General features: G+C 58.8%; 6 protein-coding genes across 6 annotated transcripts; all 6 read right to left on the minus strand.

Moving 5' to 3' along the window:
- Positions 1–1,259: 1,259 nt before the first annotated feature.
- K452DRAFT_231769 (uncharacterized protein) lies at positions 1,260–2,926 on the minus strand (the record flags this gene model as incomplete). Its single annotated transcript, XM_033537189.1, has 3 exons — positions 1,260–1,389; positions 1,479–2,203; positions 2,255–2,926. 3 exons carry the CDS (start codon positions 2,924–2,926, stop codon positions 1,260–1,262), a joined length of 1,527 nt encoding a protein of 508 aa, XP_033395217.1.
- A 558-nt stretch (positions 2,927–3,484) lies between these two features.
- On the minus strand, positions 3,485–4,477 carry K452DRAFT_61408 (uncharacterized protein). The gene has a single exon (XM_033546912.1). The coding sequence runs from the start codon at positions 4,154–4,156 to the stop codon at positions 3,623–3,625; it is 534 nt and encodes a 177-aa protein (XP_033395218.1). The 5' UTR covers positions 4,157–4,477; the 3' UTR covers positions 3,485–3,622.
- Positions 4,478–4,752: 275 nt separating this feature from the next.
- K452DRAFT_310465 (uncharacterized protein) lies at positions 4,753–5,859 on the minus strand (the record flags this gene model as incomplete). The annotated part of the gene is made up of 3 exons (XM_033543339.1): positions 4,753–4,989; positions 5,090–5,479; positions 5,614–5,859. The coding sequence occupies 3 exons, from the start codon at positions 5,857–5,859 to the stop codon at positions 4,753–4,755; spliced, it is 873 nt and encodes a 290-aa protein (XP_033395219.1).
- Positions 5,860–6,395: 536 nt separating this feature from the next.
- On the minus strand, positions 6,396–10,499 carry K452DRAFT_253927 (uncharacterized protein). The gene is made up of 2 exons (XM_033538307.1): positions 10,036–10,499; positions 6,396–9,983 (listed from the first exon to the last, which is right to left on the minus strand). The coding sequence occupies exons 1-2, from the start codon at positions 10,254–10,256 to the stop codon at positions 6,692–6,694; spliced, it is 3,513 nt and encodes a 1,170-aa protein (XP_033395220.1). The 5' UTR covers positions 10,257–10,499; the 3' UTR covers positions 6,396–6,691.
- A 772-nt stretch (positions 10,500–11,271) lies between these two features.
- On the minus strand, positions 11,272–11,804 carry K452DRAFT_61517 (uncharacterized protein). Its single transcript, XM_033546913.1, has one exon. The coding sequence runs from the start codon at positions 11,664–11,666 to the stop codon at positions 11,331–11,333; it is 336 nt and encodes a 111-aa protein (XP_033395221.1). The 5' UTR covers positions 11,667–11,804; the 3' UTR covers positions 11,272–11,330.
- Positions 11,805–11,835: 31 nt separating this feature from the next.
- K452DRAFT_327981 (uncharacterized protein) lies at positions 11,836–14,397 on the minus strand (the record flags this gene model as incomplete). The annotated part of the gene is made up of 3 exons (XM_033544953.1): positions 11,836–11,899; positions 11,947–14,240; positions 14,296–14,397. 3 exons carry the CDS (start codon positions 14,395–14,397, stop codon positions 11,836–11,838), a joined length of 2,460 nt encoding a protein of 819 aa, XP_033395222.1.
- Between the last annotated feature and the right edge of the window lie 1,840 nt (positions 14,398–16,237).

Genomic DNA, 16,237 nt, shown 5'->3' on the forward strand with positions numbered 1-16,237 from the left:
AGCTCAGCACAGCTCGCCTTTCATCAGCATCGTTTTTCCTGCGCACTTATGCTCGCACTCCCGCCCGCGTTGGCGCAACTAGCTAGCTAGCAAGCACACACACCTCCGCAGTGGAAAGAAATGGAAAGCAAAGAAACGGACGGAATGAGATGGAATGGAATGGAATGGAATGAGACAGAATGAGACACGTACAGACAACAGACAACAGACAGAGAAAAACATGAGATAGACGACAAAACCCCACACGCACGCACGCACACAAGAAACGCCATCCCAATGCTGCTTTCACCTTTGCCCTTTCATCTTCCCCTTACTTTCATCCTTCGTCCTTTCGTACTTTCTTCCTCCTTTTCCTTTTGCTTCGCTTTTGCTTCCCCGCAGGCAGGCGACGTCGCTTGAACGTGAACCGTGAACTGTAAAGCGACGTGCATGTGGATGTGCATGTGCCAGCAGGTACGGACGGACTGACGGACAAGCTAGGATCGAGCAGCGAGGCACTGCAACAGTAACGGACAAACAAGACAAACAACGACGAGAGACGGCAGAAACAGACACAGACACGGCGAACAGCAGACGAGAGAAAAAGATGAAAGGACGACAGACGAAAGACGACAGAAGAGACGACACACAGAGATAGAGACAGAGACAGAGAGAGAAGACAAAAACACCGCTCGTCCGTCCATCCGTCCGCTGTTCGCTGTTCGCTGCCCTTCCCGCCTCACGGCATAGTGGACATGCATACACCACACCACAATACACCGCCGCCGCCCTCGTCGCCGTCGTATGTCTGTCTCTTAAAGCCCGCCCGCGTGCGTAAACAAAGATAAAGCAAGCCAGCAAGCCAGCAAGCCAGCAAGCAAGCAAGCAAGCTCGCGTGCCAATGCAACAGCAGCGCAAGTCCGTCCCGTCCCGTTCCGTTCCGTCATAAGCTGCGTCCATGCCAGCCGCGTGCCAGTTAATCGTCCATCATGATCAAGCGCCATCCCTAGCAGTCCATTCAGCGAGCACAGCGAGTACAGCCAGCCCAGCCAGTAGTCAGTCAGCCTCAGCGCGAGGCCGCAAGCTCCACCACCGTGACGGCGCCAGCACCGCCACACACACCCATACAAACACATAAACACACACCTCTCTCTTTCGTCAACAAGCCGCGCCACAGCGGCACGGCGCGGAAACGGGACGGGACGACGGGACGGCCTTGGCACTCACGCACGCACGCACGCACGCACACGCTCAAAGGTGCCGCCACACGCCCCCGCCGCTTAGTCTTGCCATTCCCACACCTGCGACAGGAAGTGCTCCATGTTGACTTTTTTGGTCTTCATCTCGACCATCCACGGGTGCTCGACCATGCGCCAGGGCGTTGCGCGGCGGCTGGGCTCTTTTTCTAGGCTGTGAGTTGGGCGTTAGCTTTGGATTCTCTCTCTCTCTCTCCCCCTCCCCCCCTCCTCCTCCTCCCTCCCCGAGAGGACCAAACTTACCAGCACTCGATAAAATACTTGAAGCCGTCACCCCACACGATGCCGTTCTGCGGCTCGTCCTTGAGCTTCGGAATCGGCTGACGCACAATATACGTCAAGAGGTCGATGAGGCCCGCGCGCGGAGCCATGGCGCCGCCCTCGCCGTCGGCCGGGAACGGGAACCGGCCCTGCGCCACCTCGAGCAGCGTCACGCCCAGGCTCCACACGTCCGACGTGATTGTGTACGAGAGGCCCTGGATGCGCTCCGGCGCCATGTAGTAGCTCGTGCCGATGAACGTGTCGGCCATGCCCTTTGTGCCGAACTCGCCGCTGACGCCAAAGTCGCACAGCTTGATGATGCCCTCCCATGCGTTCGTCTTGCTGCCTTTTTGCCGCGTCCCGTCGGGGTTGAATGGCGCTCGTGACAGCAAGATGTTCGATGGCTTGATGTCGCGGTGGATGATCCGCTTGCTGTGCAGGTATGTCAGGCCTTCTAAAACGCCGCGTGCTACGACACCAAGCACTTTCTCGCCAATGCGGCCGCCGCGGCCGAGCACTTCGCGGTAGACGGAGTCGAGGGAGCCGCCCTCGCAGAATTCCATGGCAATGTTGATGACGGAGGAGTTGTTAGGGGGCTGGAACGCGCCATAGTACTGGCAGATGGATGGGTGTCGTAGTGAAGCGTTGAACGAAAGCTCGCGCACAATCTGCTTTTTTATGCTGGGGTCGGGGTTCGTGGTGATGATCTAGGAGGGTTAACAGAGGCGCTGGAATCTAGGTCGCGCTCAATAGCTCACCTTCAATGCAAATACCGTCCTTGAACCTTTCAGCACGCAGCGCGTCACGGCGCCGCCTGCACCCTCGCCCAAGCTGCCTAGCTCGCTGATCAAACCCTCTTTACTCGCGGCTCTCCAGCCCGCGTCGTCCAGATCACCAGGCTCCAGAATCCCGCCTTTGTCAATCCTCAGCTTCTCCAGGTCCGGGAGCACGAGGATGTCACTTCCGCTGCGCTGCATTTCGTGTGACGACGTCGAGTGCACGGTCGGGCTCGAGTTGGTCAGCGCCGACAGCGGGTCGTGCGAGGCATTCGAGCGCAAGGAGCCGGCGCCCCCGCCGCCGCTGGCATCGCCGAAGCTCCCGCTGCGACTACGCGCCGACGTGTCGCTGCTCCCGCCGCCGCCCATGGCGCCGATGCTGAGCTTCAGCTTGGGCGGGCCCTTGGGCCGCGTCACCTCCTGCGGGGTGGCCTGGCTGCCCCGCGGCGTGTCCAGGCGCAGCATCGGGGGCGGCGTGGGCCGCGAATGGGCGGGCATCTGGAGCTGGGGCAGGGCGGGCGGCTGGGCGGTGGTGCCGTTGATGACGGGCCGTTGGTTGGGCGAGGGCGGGATGGCCAGGCCGAGCTTGGGGGTGCGCGACGAGCCCCGCGAGCCAGGAATGGGCGGGCGGAGCAGAGGAGCGGGCGCCGACATGTCGACAGTGGACATTGGGTGGGATTGCTGGTGCGGAGGAGTGGCCGGTCGGGGCCCGGGCTGCGACGAGGGGTCCGTCTGCATGATATATGGAGAGAGAGAGTGGCCGAGTCACACGGGCAGGTCGAGTTAATGCCTTGGCTGCAAGCACCCGCGCCAGCTGCGCCAGGCACACACGGGCTGCTGTTTGTAGGTATTGACGCAGGGAGCCTAAATTTAGTGGTATTTGTGTGCTTGCGTGGGACGGCCGGTGGGCAGTGTGATGAGGAAGGAAAGAGATGTAGATGGATGTGTACTCGTCCGTCGATGGAGGGGAATTCTGGGCCGCTGGCGTCAGGCGTTTGATCTGGCGCGTGCTCGGTGCCGATCTCCCACGTCTCATCAGGTCTCTCGCCGTCTGTCGCTCTCGCTCTTCGATTGACTGATTCTCGTGGCAAAAAAAAAAATTGGTTGCCGTGGGGGCCAGGCCGACCAAGTTTCAATAGGCGCCTCTTATGTAGCTGCGCTCCTCCATCACATTCAGGAGAGCAGAAGAAAGCCCTTCACCGTCGCGCACCGCAGCCGCGACGCCTGCGATCTGCCTGAGATTGCGGTGTATCGCGCCCGCGCGGGCCCCCCGTCTTGCCCTACCGCGCAGCCCATCCCCATCTTTCCCACGCTTGGGGCACAGCCGCCTCCAACCACCACAGCCTTGATCTATTTTGTTGCATCCCTATACATAGCTTGCTGGCTGTGCAAGCCTGCACCTACCACGTACTCCATTCCTCTCACCCCTCTCACCACTCTGTCTGTCCGTCTGTCTGTCTGTCTGTCGATATTGCCATGCATGCGCCGTGCATCTCGACGATCAACAGGGGCCTCTCGGATCGAGTGGCATGTTAGCCCGCCGATCCTTGATTGCCAAAGTCTGCTGTTTGGCCATGACGAAATCCATCCCAATGGCCTCATGACTGTCCATGTATGCACGCGACTAGTCGTGGCTGGAACGACTTCCGGTAGGTCAACCCTACAATGCCATGGTTCACTCCACCACGAAACATTGGCTTGGACCACATCTGGAGAGCTGCCACTCACGATCAATCGCACGTTGCACGCGCCTCGGCGGCGTCTCTGGTGACTAAGCGCCGGCGGAGACTCCGCGCGCCGACCGTCAGCATTGGTTGCTATCTGGTACGGAGTACATGACTTGTTCGATAGCATCCGCACCATGTCCTCTCTTCGTTGATGCATATACAGAGTAGAAGTGAAACCTAGCTAAGAAGTTCACAGCACATATACGCTCGAGACCTTTCCACTCATAACCAGACCTCAGCTTTGCATCTAGACAGGGAGTATTCCATAGGCCTGCGTATATCCTTCCCTCTCTCGCTACACGGTGACCCTGTCTAACGAGATCTTCATCCCCCAGAAAGCCTGCCTTGCTTACTTGTTTGTTTGCTCACTCTACCCACCGTCCATTACGTACGTCCGTACCCAATCCCAAGCAAAGCAGTCAGTCCCACCATAGTCTCAAGTTCCAAGAGAAAGAGAAAAAAAAGAAGGAAAGAAAGAACAAAAGAAAGCAAGTCCCTCACATCCTCCCAATAGAAAAGCGCAGTTATCGCGCGGACCGGACCAGAACATAACAGAGCAGATCAGAGCAGAGCAGCAATCTGCTCTCCAGTCCCGAAAACGCCGTCTTGTGTCATGAAGTAGGTAGGCCCGGGTCTGAGCTAGCCGGTGAATGGTGCATGAGTTAAGCAAGCTGGTGTGGTGAGCAGATAGATAGACAGGTCGTGTGCGTTGGTGTTGGTGTTCGTTAGTGTCGAGTCGAAGGTCCAGAGTATCTACCCGTCGTTCTCATCTTCTTCATCATCTTCTTCCTCCTCTCCATCACCAGCAGCACTCCCCTCCCTCACTTGCCTGCGTCTTTCCTGCTCGGCCCTCGCAGCCACCGGATCCACATGCAAGAGCTCGATGCCCCAGCCTTGCAGGACCCAGGGCCGCGCCCTCCTCCACCGCGGCACGCAGCGCCTGACGTAATCCTCCCCGCGCTCGCGGGCAATGTCGTTGTAGAGCGTCGTCTATGCCACATGTACAACCTGTCAGCCTTTCACTCTCTACCCAACCACCACACCACACCACACGACGAGAGTGGAAAAAGAAAAGGGAAAACAAACTCACCAGCGCGCGCCCCAGCACCGAATACCGCGCCTCACCAACCCTCTGCGGCGGCGACGCGTCCTCCATCATCTCAGCCATAAGCTCTCTCTCGACGTCCAGCGGCGCGCTGCCCCACCCCGCCGACGCAGCGAAAACGTCATCCGCGGCCGCGGCGAGCAGCATGCGCTTCCAGTGGCGGTGCACCCACGCAGCTTGGGGGGAGGGGGAGGGCGGGCGCGCGGAAGGCGATGGTGGCGGCGCGGGCGGGCAGCGCGGGGAGTGCGAGTGGTGTTGTGGGGGGGAGGAGTCGGGGGAGGAGTCTGGGGTGGTCGGGGGCGCCGGTGTGCTGTCCGCGGCGGTGGTGCTTGCGTCTGCGGTAGCGGCGGCACTGGTCGTCGTCGTCGTATCTGTCTGTGGGCGAGGAGTGTTCAGCCGGAGGATGATGCGCTTGGGGGTCATGACTGATGGAAGGAAGCGGGATGGAACGACGCAAAGCGTAAGAGAGACAGCGAAAAATAGAGAAAGAGAGAGAGAGGTGAACGTACGCTTCTCTTCTTCAGCGATTTCGGCTGCGCCGGTGCGTGTGACTGCGCCCGAGTGCGCGCGTGTGAAGGCCTCTTGCGCGTAGCTGTTAAAGCAGCGACAGCAGCAGCTTTGGCTGCGCGCGAGCCACGCCGCTTCTGCGAAGAACTCGCGCGTAGGGCCGCGGTGCTTCGCGACGCCGAGCGCAGCGTCGGGCGGGTACTAGAGGTCGCGGCCGTCGTCTTGCCGCTGCGCGTTATAGCTGGCATTGTGGAGGTGTTGGGTGTGGGTTCTGGCGCTTTCGATCTGTTTGGTGGGAGTGAGCGCGCGCGTGTTTGGATGCAGTCTTTTTTTGACGGCGTGATGGGGAGAAGTAGGATCGAGAAGAGGAGAGAATGTGCTGCGTTCTGCTGTGCTGTGCGCCGGGGTTTAAGGGCCCGTTGAGCCGTGGTGGTGACTGCGGATGCCTTGGGCTGGTGCCGTGGTTCGGTTTGAGCGCCACAACTGTCCATCTATCAACACACGCAAGCAGGAAATGCAGCAGCCGGTAAAGAGAGTCATACGGATGAGGAAAACAGAACGGTGTCGGTGTGCGAATGGCATGGGGCAGGCAATACGGTTTGACACCAAACACTGCAGCTGTTCAGCCATGAGTACACGCAAGCAGGAAACACAGCAACTAGTAAAGCGAGCCGTGCGGACAGAGAAAAGAGAACAGCGCTGGGACAGAGAAGGTATGAACAGACCAACCCATCACTGAAGCAGACAGACACGAAGCATACCCATACACACTTACGCAGATGCACAGCCAGAAACGAACACCACTCCATACGTACGTATATACAACAAACCAAGGATATATAGACAGCAGCTAGACATTAACCCTCGCCCGAAAGGCGGGGTGGTCGGAAGACAAATGCAAGACAAACAGACGACAAGATGACAGGATAATAGGCAGGAGAATGACGACAAGCACCCAAACACACACCACCTACCCCCACCCCAGTACCTACGCACACCAACCCCCCACATGCATGCACAGCAGCAGCGACCCAAACGCCGTACACCCCCACCCCCATCCGCTCCATCATATACAACCCCTTAATAAGGCGCCCCAACACCCAGCCCCCGTCCCCTCTCCCGCTCTTCCTCCCCACTGTCCGTATCAATCCCCGCCAACAACCCTCCCAGATCCTGCCTCCCCCTCATAGTACCAGCAGCATTGCTCCTGCTGCGGCTCCTCCCGGACCTCGCGCCCTTCAAGCTCCTACTCCGCGCGCTCTGCACGCCCAAACTGTTCTTCCTCCCCCCCTCAGCAGTCGTAGCCGACGTCCTTGGTCTCGGGCTCCCGTTCCCGCTCGGCGAGGGCGGCACCGGTGGCGGCGGCGTCTTAAAGTTCAGCTGCAGCTGCGGCGTCGCCGTGCTACCTGCGAACTGCGCCGGGATCTCCGGGACGGGGGGCTCGGTGCCGTTGGGCGCAGGTGCAGGCGTGTTCAGTCCCTCGGACGGAATCGTTTCCAGCACCGGCCTTGTGCCGTCTGCGTTCTCACCACCAGCGCCACCAGCGTAGCTGTGGCTGTAGCTCGACCCTGGCGGCGCGAAGCTGTACTCTGAAGCGGAAAAGTCGGCACTAACAAGCGAGTCCGAGTCGTCTGCGTCGTCGCCATCCGCGGCGTCCTCGGGCCGTCCCATCCGCGTACCAGGGAGTGGCGCGTCGTCCTTCTGGCCCGCGAGAACCTTCTTGAGGTCGTCCAACCTGACCGCCGAGCGCGCGCTCGATGCGCTCATGCGGCTGCTGTCGTGCGGCGCGGGGCCTCCCGCTGTGTTGGGATCGTTCAGCGCACCGAGCGCCGCGCGGTGGGTATGCTGATGCGTGGATGGGGAGCCCGGTGCTGCCAAGTTCGGAGAGCTGCTTCCCGGGCCCGCCATCGCCGACGACGGCGCAATAGCGCGCTGGCTGGTGGCCGCAGTGCGGGTGCCTGCGCGCGAGCCCGACATCGATCCGGACTGGGAGGAGCCGTCTTGGGCCGCCGTCGCGGCAAGGCACTGCTCGCGGCTCCAGGGCTCAAGCAGCTGCTCCTTGACGCGCGGGGGGAGAACTTGCGGGAACGCCGCGGAGCTGCCACGCCGGTCTGAGATGGGGCTGCCCAGGATCGGGCTGGTGACGGACAACGAGCCGCGGCCCGGGCTTGTCGGCGGGCTGGTCGGCGGCGAGTACAGCTTCTCGGAGTAGCCCTCGGCGATGCGGTCAACGAGCTCGGCACGCTCGTCCAGAGGGTCGATGCTCTCCTCGTCGACGATACCCTGTGCCAAGTCATGCACGCCCGCCTTGTTGTCGATCTGGGAAAGGTCGAGCGGCGGGTACGCGATGCCTTCCAGCCACATGCCCAGTCCTCTCCTCCTGGTGATCTCGTTGTGGATGCTCTGGCCGATGGGGCTGGCTTCAAAGTCAAATGTCGCGGCGAGTGTCCAGAAATAGCCATGCGCAAGAGTGGCCAGGCGAATCTTGGCGGCGGGCGAAGACACGGATGGGTTGGGGATGTCTTCTTGCAGACGGAAGATCATAGGGAGACCGGAAGCGGCGGCATTGACGCCAAGGTTCTGCAGCAGGCGGGCGAGCAGCAGGTGCAGGTGCAGGAACTCGAGGTCGGCGTCCGGAGAGTCAGCGAACTGGTGTGCGTTCTCGTAGACGGCGAGGTGCAGTAGCGGCAGGAACGACGTCTTGAGGCCGCGCGGGCTCTTCTCACGTTGACTGGCGTTGCTGACGGCACGCCTGGCCAGGCTGTCCCGGCCGTCTTTCTCCCTCTTGTCGCTCGTGTCGACAGCCACACGCAGGTGCGTCCTCTGCAGCTCCACGTCTAGCCACGTGAGCACCGCCTCGGCGTACGCCCTCCGCACCTTGGGAGCGGGGTCTCGCAGCAGCCACTGCGTGCCCTCCCACACATCCACCCCGGCGCGCGTCCTTCCCACGCCGCCTCCCTGGCTCTTCTCACCCTCCTGCTGCTGGTTGGCGACGAGCAGGATGGCCTTGATTGCGTCGAGCGCCACCACTCGCGCCGTCTCGAAGCTGAAGAAGGCGTCCGCGCCGGGGTTGTCGTGCAGCTTGGCCGAGTCCGCCACGGCGTCGACCGCACCGTTCGGGTCTTCAATGGCTGCCGCCGTGTTGATGATGCCGCTGCTCGGCGCCGGCTTCAAGCGCACCAACACCGCCGAGAGCATGTCGGGGATTTGGTCCGTGTAATAGATGTGCGTGGCCAGGTTCGCAATGCAGGACTGCAGCCGCTGGAGGAGCTTGATGCGCGCTTCCGAGGGTGTCGTCGCGCGGTCATGCACAGGGGCGTCTGCCACCGAGTCTTTGGGGCCGTCACCATTCAGCAGAGAGGCACCGCTGCCGACTTGCAAAAGGGCGAGAATGTGGCCCATCAGTCCAATCAACACGTCCATGACACTCAAACCAATAAAGTTGGTCTTGGCGCCCAACAGCCAGCCGATGATGGTCGCGAGGACGTACTGCCGCTCCAGCTCGTCTTCGGAAATCTTGCTGCGCACCAGGGTGTCCTTGGCTGTGACGAGTATCGTGTAGCGGTCCTGGACAGTCGCCCACCCGCAAATCATGCCGAACAGCGTCGTAGGCCACGAGCCGTCCGCCTTGTCTCCTGGGAAGTGCTCGCTCGGCTTGACCCGTGCAGCCATGAACTTGAGTACCGCGCTCGTGGCAAGGCGCAGCTGCTCGCGGCTCACGGCCGTGAAGATGTTGCGCAAAGCCTGCATGGCGAGGATGCCAGCCTCCTCCTCCGCAAGCTTGTCCGCGTCCTCGGTGGTGCCGGCCGCGACCTGAGGGTCCGCCTCGCTGGTCTCGGTGGGGCGGAGAGTCGAAGTCGACTGCCGCCGCTTGTACGCCGCCTCCTTGTCCTGTCCTTCCTTTTCCGTTTCGCGCCTCTCCAGCTGCTCAAGGTTCGCGCCGCTGTTCGCGTACAGGTTCACCAGAATGACCGGGATGATGACGGCGAGCTGGCGTCCCGTCTCCGAGCTCAAGCTCTCCGAAGCCGCGACGGCCTTGATGGCCTGCAATCCCACGCTCCTGAACCGTATGGCGACGGGCCAGCCCAGGGAGGCCTTTGTTTCTTGTAGTTTCTCCTTGGACGCGAACGCGGCGTACATCTGGACAATCTCCTCATACTGGGTAATGTATTCTTGGTCGGCGGCCAGCGTGGCGGGGTCCTGGTGGGCGCAAAAGCTTTCAAACGTAGGAACGGAGGCCTCGGCCAGGGTAATGTCATTGGACTGCAGGACGGTGCGCAGGATGCTGAGGACCGAGTTTGCGTAGAGAGGAATGTCGCGGGGGCATTTCTCAATCAGGGCATTGAGAATCTGCAGGGTGACGAGGACGTTTCTGTGAGCGCGTCAGCAATGCGGCCACAGCCATAGCCCGACAATCAACCTACCCTATCCTGCTCCTCCACACGTCGCCGCCCGTCCTCTTCTCCAGAAAATCGCCCACCTTGACCAGCTTGGTGCGGCGCGTGCTCGCATAGTACAGCAGGTAGCTCAGCTCGCTGCTGTTCGGCTTGATTTCGGCATCGCGGTAGCCCTTCTGCAGCTGCGGGTAGCACTTGAGGATCAAGACCTGGTGCTTGGGTCGGCACGACTGGCGAATGGCTTGCATTTCGTTCTCGCCGGCTCACGGCGCCGCGGCGTCCCCGCCTAAGTAATTGCGCTGCGAGGGCGTGCGTTCAGGGGAGGCGGCGTGGAAAGTGTCGCGGCTGTGGCCGGGGGGAGGATGGGTTTTGTCGGCGTCGGAAGCGGTCGCGGTGGTGGCGGCGGCGCGCGGATGACGTGGATCGCGCGGGTAGGAGGGAGAATAAATAGCTGTAGGGCGGCCGGGTGGATTGGCGTAGGTGGATGGGCAGTATGCACGTAGTAGTAGTAGGCTGGGCAGAAAGACGGCCAGGTCGCCCGAGCTAGCTCAGTAGTCAAGAACTCAAACAAATAAACATGCGCAAAGAACGTTGTCTCAACGCCTCGGTCGTCCCCTTTCGCGCCCATAAGATTAAGCCACTCAGCCCCCCCTCCTCTCCAGATTCGAGGGTCGCTCGACGGGGATTGCGATCTGCACTACCATTGCACGCATGCCAGAGAGCTTCTACGGCACCGTGGGCACCTTTGCATGCAGCGACACTCCATCTGTCCTTACCACTCAACCACTCAATCACCACACTTCGCCCCATCCCGCCCCCAACCATCCACTTTGTCCGCTCCGCCACGGCCGTATCGTATCCTATGAATAAATGTCGACGTGCCGACTAACCTCGCGAGACGAGACGAGATGAAATAAGATGAACAAGTGCACTGACCGCTCGGTCTAGCCCCTCCCCTATGCGTGCCACAGTAGAGACCTAAGCCGCCTGTCCAGCCGCGCCACACCTGCATTGTGTAGATGTTGTATCAACCGTAAACAAAGTACGAGTGCTTATTTTTGGCTATCGAACCTCAAACATCTACCTCTAGTTGCTCAACACGTCCAACTCACCCTGCAACCGTCGTACATACCTCCACCCGCGCCTGCATGGCATGGCATGGCATCGCGTCGCGTCGCAGCTCGGCCCAGGACCCTGGTCCCTGATCCACGGTCCGGTCTAAGACCCCTGCCTCACGCGCTTGCGACTCCAAGTCACGCGTCAAGTCTAGGCAGAGTGAGAATACCACATCAATTCACAGCGCTGACTACGCCTACGTACACCTACGTTGCGCCTACGCCTAAATATGCCTCATGTCGGCCCTCGCGGCCATTGCGTTCAATCATGACAGGTAGATGGTGCGGTGGTGCACACGAGCAAACACCACACCATTGACAGACCGCTGTGACAAGGTACAGGATAGTCGAAAAGAATGACTCCAAAGAAAGATTCGTGAGTGCGGCAAGCAAAGTGTCTCGGACCGCAAATGCCGTGTCCAAAGGCTTAGAGAACCGTGTTAAGCAGTCGCAGACATGGGGAATAGAAGCCAGAAACGGAAGAAACAGGGCCGCCGGCTTCCGGGCCGTCAAACATTGCCCTTGGATACCAAAGCATGCCATAATACAGGAAGAGAAGGAACCTTGCACCCTATATCCTCGTCAAAGCCTGTCATATGTAAATTCGACAAGACAACGGCGGTCACTACAGCATCGTCGAGTCCGATGGAGCCCGACGGAGCCACTCCCGCCGGAGTCTGGGTATCGGTCGTGTTGCAATGAGTGAATTGAATTAGGCGCGGCGGATAAAGCTTTGGTTTAGGCCACGATGGAAGCTGCCAATGTTTTGGAATCCCCTGTAGACGCGTTAGCGACGTGTCTTGATATGGTGCAATAAACCTACTTCATCAAGTCAATGCCCTCGTCGTCCTCCTTGTCCTCGATACCCGCGTCGAGTTGGGTGGGCAATTGTTTCTTGACGGCCTCTTCCTCGGCCGTGTTGAACCTACGGCTGCTCGGTCTCGTTGGCGTCGTCGGCTCCTGCGAACCTTCGCCAGAGTTGGAGCCTTCACGACTGCGGCTGGCCGTATCGCCCAGCACGACGGGGGGAGAGCTGGGTTGCACGGCTTCAGCACCATTGTCCTCTTCCTCGTGGTCTTCCTTCTCCTCATCCTCATCCTCATCATCATCGTCGTCGACGGGCAAAAGATGCAGCGGCTTGGGCTCTTTGATGGGGCTGAAGTCGTTGTACCCGCGAGCTGGCGTCGACCCGAGATCGGCGTACTTCCAGAAAGGAGCGGGGGAGCTAAGATAGCAAAATTGACTAGGCATCTTAGCGGTACTCGGGGGTGCGAGGTGCGGTCGGTTCTTAGCGATCAACGGTGTGACGAGCCCCAGAGCCGTGGGTTCGGGCATATCGTTCAGCGCGGTCGACTTGTACCCATTGGTCGTAGGGGGTGAATATTCAATGTCGACGGAAGAACGAGGGGGAGCAGGAGTGGGAGCAGTCTCGTGGTCCTTGCTCTCTGCTGCCGCAATGTTGCTAGCGAGGGTGGAGTTTTCAATGGGTCTGCCAAAAGTGGCTTCACGGACATTGGCGAATTGAGAAGCATCGTGCTTGCGGTCATTTACGGGAGTGAAGATTTGGTTGCTGAGCTGGGGTTTATTTCTCGGAGGCTGGGGGCCACGATCGGGCGTGTAGGATTCGTTGGCTGTGGGGTAGCTGGTCAACGGAGGTGTCACGGAGCGCGGTGATTCTTTGACACGGAACTTGTTAGGCTGGGGAGTGGTTAGTTCGTTGGTGACGGCCCCCTGCAGGCGCTCGGCTGCTTGAGCAATTGCGGGTGAATTTTGATTGATCGCAGGCGAATTCGGCCCAGACGATGCCATTCTGGTCTTTCGAGTGTGGATTCCCTTTTTGAGGAAAGCGTCACGTTCATCAGGGACTAGACGCCACTTCATGCCTTTTCCAGGCTCGTCCGTGCGGCGGGCGACCTTTTCAAAGTGCTTGCTGAGTGACAGGTTGTGGCGGATCGAATTTTGCCATCCTCCGCCATTGAACCGGTAAAAGGCATAGTGGGTCTTGATGTATTCGTAGATATTGGCCAATGTAAGCTGTTCCTCCGGAGATGCCATGATGGCTTGTCCGATGAGCTGCGCGTAGCTGTGGGGTGGCTTCAAATCTTTGGCCGAGTCTGCGCTGTAGTCTATTTGTTCGGTGCTCTCGAGCATGACGCCTCGCGAGTATGCGCCGGATACCGTTGCGGGAGAAGTTTTTACCTTTGGGGATGATTGCTGCGCCTTGGTGCGAGACGGCATTGGCGTATTGGGCAGAATAGGCCCGGCAGGAGTCGAGGTTGGCGCCAGCTGCGTTTGACCAGGTGCGTGTCCAGTTTGGCGGCTGTTGGACTGGTTTTGATTGCCCGTTGGGGGTTGGCCACGTGAATCCGCGGACTTGCCGTATCCATTGTTCATGCCGTGGTACGAGTCTTCCTCCTGGCCTTCTTCATCGCTGTTCTTGGCCCGTGCCATGATGGAAGGATGGATGTACAGCTCCTCGCCAGGGCAAACAAAAATCATATCCGTCCCGCAAACGTTGATGACGGACCCAGAGTGCAGCTTATTTTTCTCCCCTCGCGTGAGCGTGCGATCGTCCAGCTTCAATCCGTTCCGGCCGTTGACTATAATAAACCAATGTCCTTGGTCGGATTCGTATTCGATCCAGGCGTGGATTCTCGAGACTTGTTTATCGGGGCCCAGGTCAATGTTTACTTGTGTGCTCGACGTCGGCTGGTTTGCGCCAAACACTATCCCAAGCCCATTTTGTTGACTCGATGCATTGTTGCCATTTGACGCGCTCGCCGAATATCCATGCTCTCCCCTTCCAATGATGATCTGGGTGGACTTTGCGAAATAAACCCAGGCGTGACCCTCGATCTTGGCATAAGCTTCGGTGCTTCCTCTCTGGGCAATGATCGGATCGCGCTTCTGCAGGTCATTTGAAAGTTCGATCTGGGCGTTGGTGACGTAACTGGCGATGCGCAGGTGCGGGACGACGGTCGTGAGCAGTTCCTCGGTGGTCATTTTTCCTCCATATTCACGTTCGTCGTCGCTGCCGACGGTCCTATCGCTCTGCGCAGACGGCGGCCGGGTCGGGACTCGAGAATCGGGCGGTGGAGCAGGGGCGGCAGCGTTGACCTGGGCGCGTTAGCGGGTGCAGGCAAGAAGCTGGCGAGGCCGAGTGCATTCGCACCTTTCTTCGCTTCCTGGTCGGGGTGTTGATTGCTTCGGGCGTGTCCGACTGTTCCTGAATCTCTCGCTTTGCGCCGCGAGTGCGCCTACCCGGGGGTGCCATGGCGGCAGAGGCGGCAGCTGGAGCAAAGTCAGTGTCGCGAACGGAGGAATGTGGAGCGGAGGCAGCGGAGGGCGGAGGCAGCGGGAGGTATGACGGTAGCGGCACGATGACCAAGCCAGGCTGAGAGACAGCTTGACCCTGACCCCACCGGCTGACGGTACTCACCGAGCAGAGGACGAGGACGCGCGGGAACGGGGACTTTGCAGCGAGTGCGGGCGTTGCAGCGTGCAGGAGTCGATCGGGGTTGAAGGAGGTTCGTCGCTATGCAACGGGTCGCGTTGTTTTCCTCGTAAGGGTGGCGGTCGATCACTCGCGCAAGCACGAGCGAACAGCAAATAATGGGCAGGGCGCAGGCAAAATACCTGGGAGCTGTAGTATTTGTGGTAGCGAGCGGGCAGCTGGCAAAAACTGTTTTCTTGCGACCCAAACTTGGGCAAGCTTGCCTTTAGCACAACAACGAGGGAGCGAGCGAGGAGCGAATGACGGCGACGCGAGGAGCGGGACGCGTCGTCGTCCGCCTTTGCAGCGACACCAAGATTGCGCGTCTCCTGGCTGCCGCATTCCTCGCTGCTCTGCCTCACGCCCGCCGCACGCAGTCACGCCTCTGCCTCTGTGTCGTTTTGCACGCGGCCTCGCTACCCTTGCATGCATCATCGAGGATCTCCCACATTCCCTGCCGTCCTTACACTCTGATAGTCGGTGCTAAATCAGGCGGTGCTTAAATCAGTCGGTGCTTAAATCAACCGGCGCCCATTCATCATCCCTTTTTTCGGATTTCAACCGGAAAATTGCGGGACTACTTGAGTTTATTCTTCTCCTGACTGGGATGATTAACCTAGCGATTTAACGGAGTGACTCTTTTGACAGAAGAGATGCGGATGTTGGATAATTCCACGTAGGACACGGAGGTTAGTATACCAGCCGGAAGGTGTTTTTAAGACATATCATAGGAGTATCTTAAGGCGTATCCTAAGGACATGCCTTAGGACGTGTCTTCAGGATCTCTTCAAGGATGTCTTCGGATGTGCTAGGACGTGTCTAGACGTGTCCAGACGTGTCTCCACGGACGCGTACAAGTTTCCCATTACGGGTTGTGAATTCGCGACCCCCCTCCCTTGCTAGCGCCGTTAGAGCCTATGCTTACTTGTGATATTTGTACGGAGTAGAAGAAGAGATCCAATTGTGATATATAGAATCTACGTGTGCTCTAAAACCATTTCATCTATATCCAGGACTCGGGCTAGGAGCTAGGCAAGGTGTACTCTGTAGGGACTGCTTGTATCGTCTCCTGTCTTGCTAAGCTGTAGATCTCGGTTCCCGCTAGGAAAGGCGTCTTGGCAGCCTGTAAGACAGTGGCCGGCGACATGCGAAGGGATCTTCGTCTAATTTTATGGCACCGGATAATTTGCCTACCCCCTCTAGATACTTTGCCTACCCCACGTGATAGCATCTACAGAATTACATGGTGTGTCTTCTAGTCTTTAAGATCTTAGGTCTCTATACCCTTATAAGTACGTTTACACCCGTCGAATATTTTATTTTTATACCCTCGTAGCTACTCTAGTAGTCGTATATATCTATACCTCTATACTCTCGTAGTATACTCTACTACTCGTATATTTTTACTTTTATATAATTATATAGTATCTATTAGCTGTAGTGTAATAGTCTATTATAACTACCTAAGAAGTATTCTGTAGGTATTATAGATTTTACTCAATATATAGTTGAGGGGTGGGTAAAATATCTAGAAGTGGTGGGCAAATTATCCGGGGCCAATTTTATTCCTTCGTGATAGACGGTGGATAGATCGCTCCACGTGGAAACGACACGTGCTGAT

This window comes from Aplosporella prunicola, assembly GCF_010093885.1.
Source record: "Aplosporella prunicola CBS 121167 unplaced genomic scaffold K452scaffold_19, whole genome shotgun sequence".
Classification (NCBI taxonomy): Eukaryota; Fungi; Ascomycota; class Dothideomycetes; order Botryosphaeriales; family Aplosporellaceae; genus Aplosporella; species Aplosporella prunicola.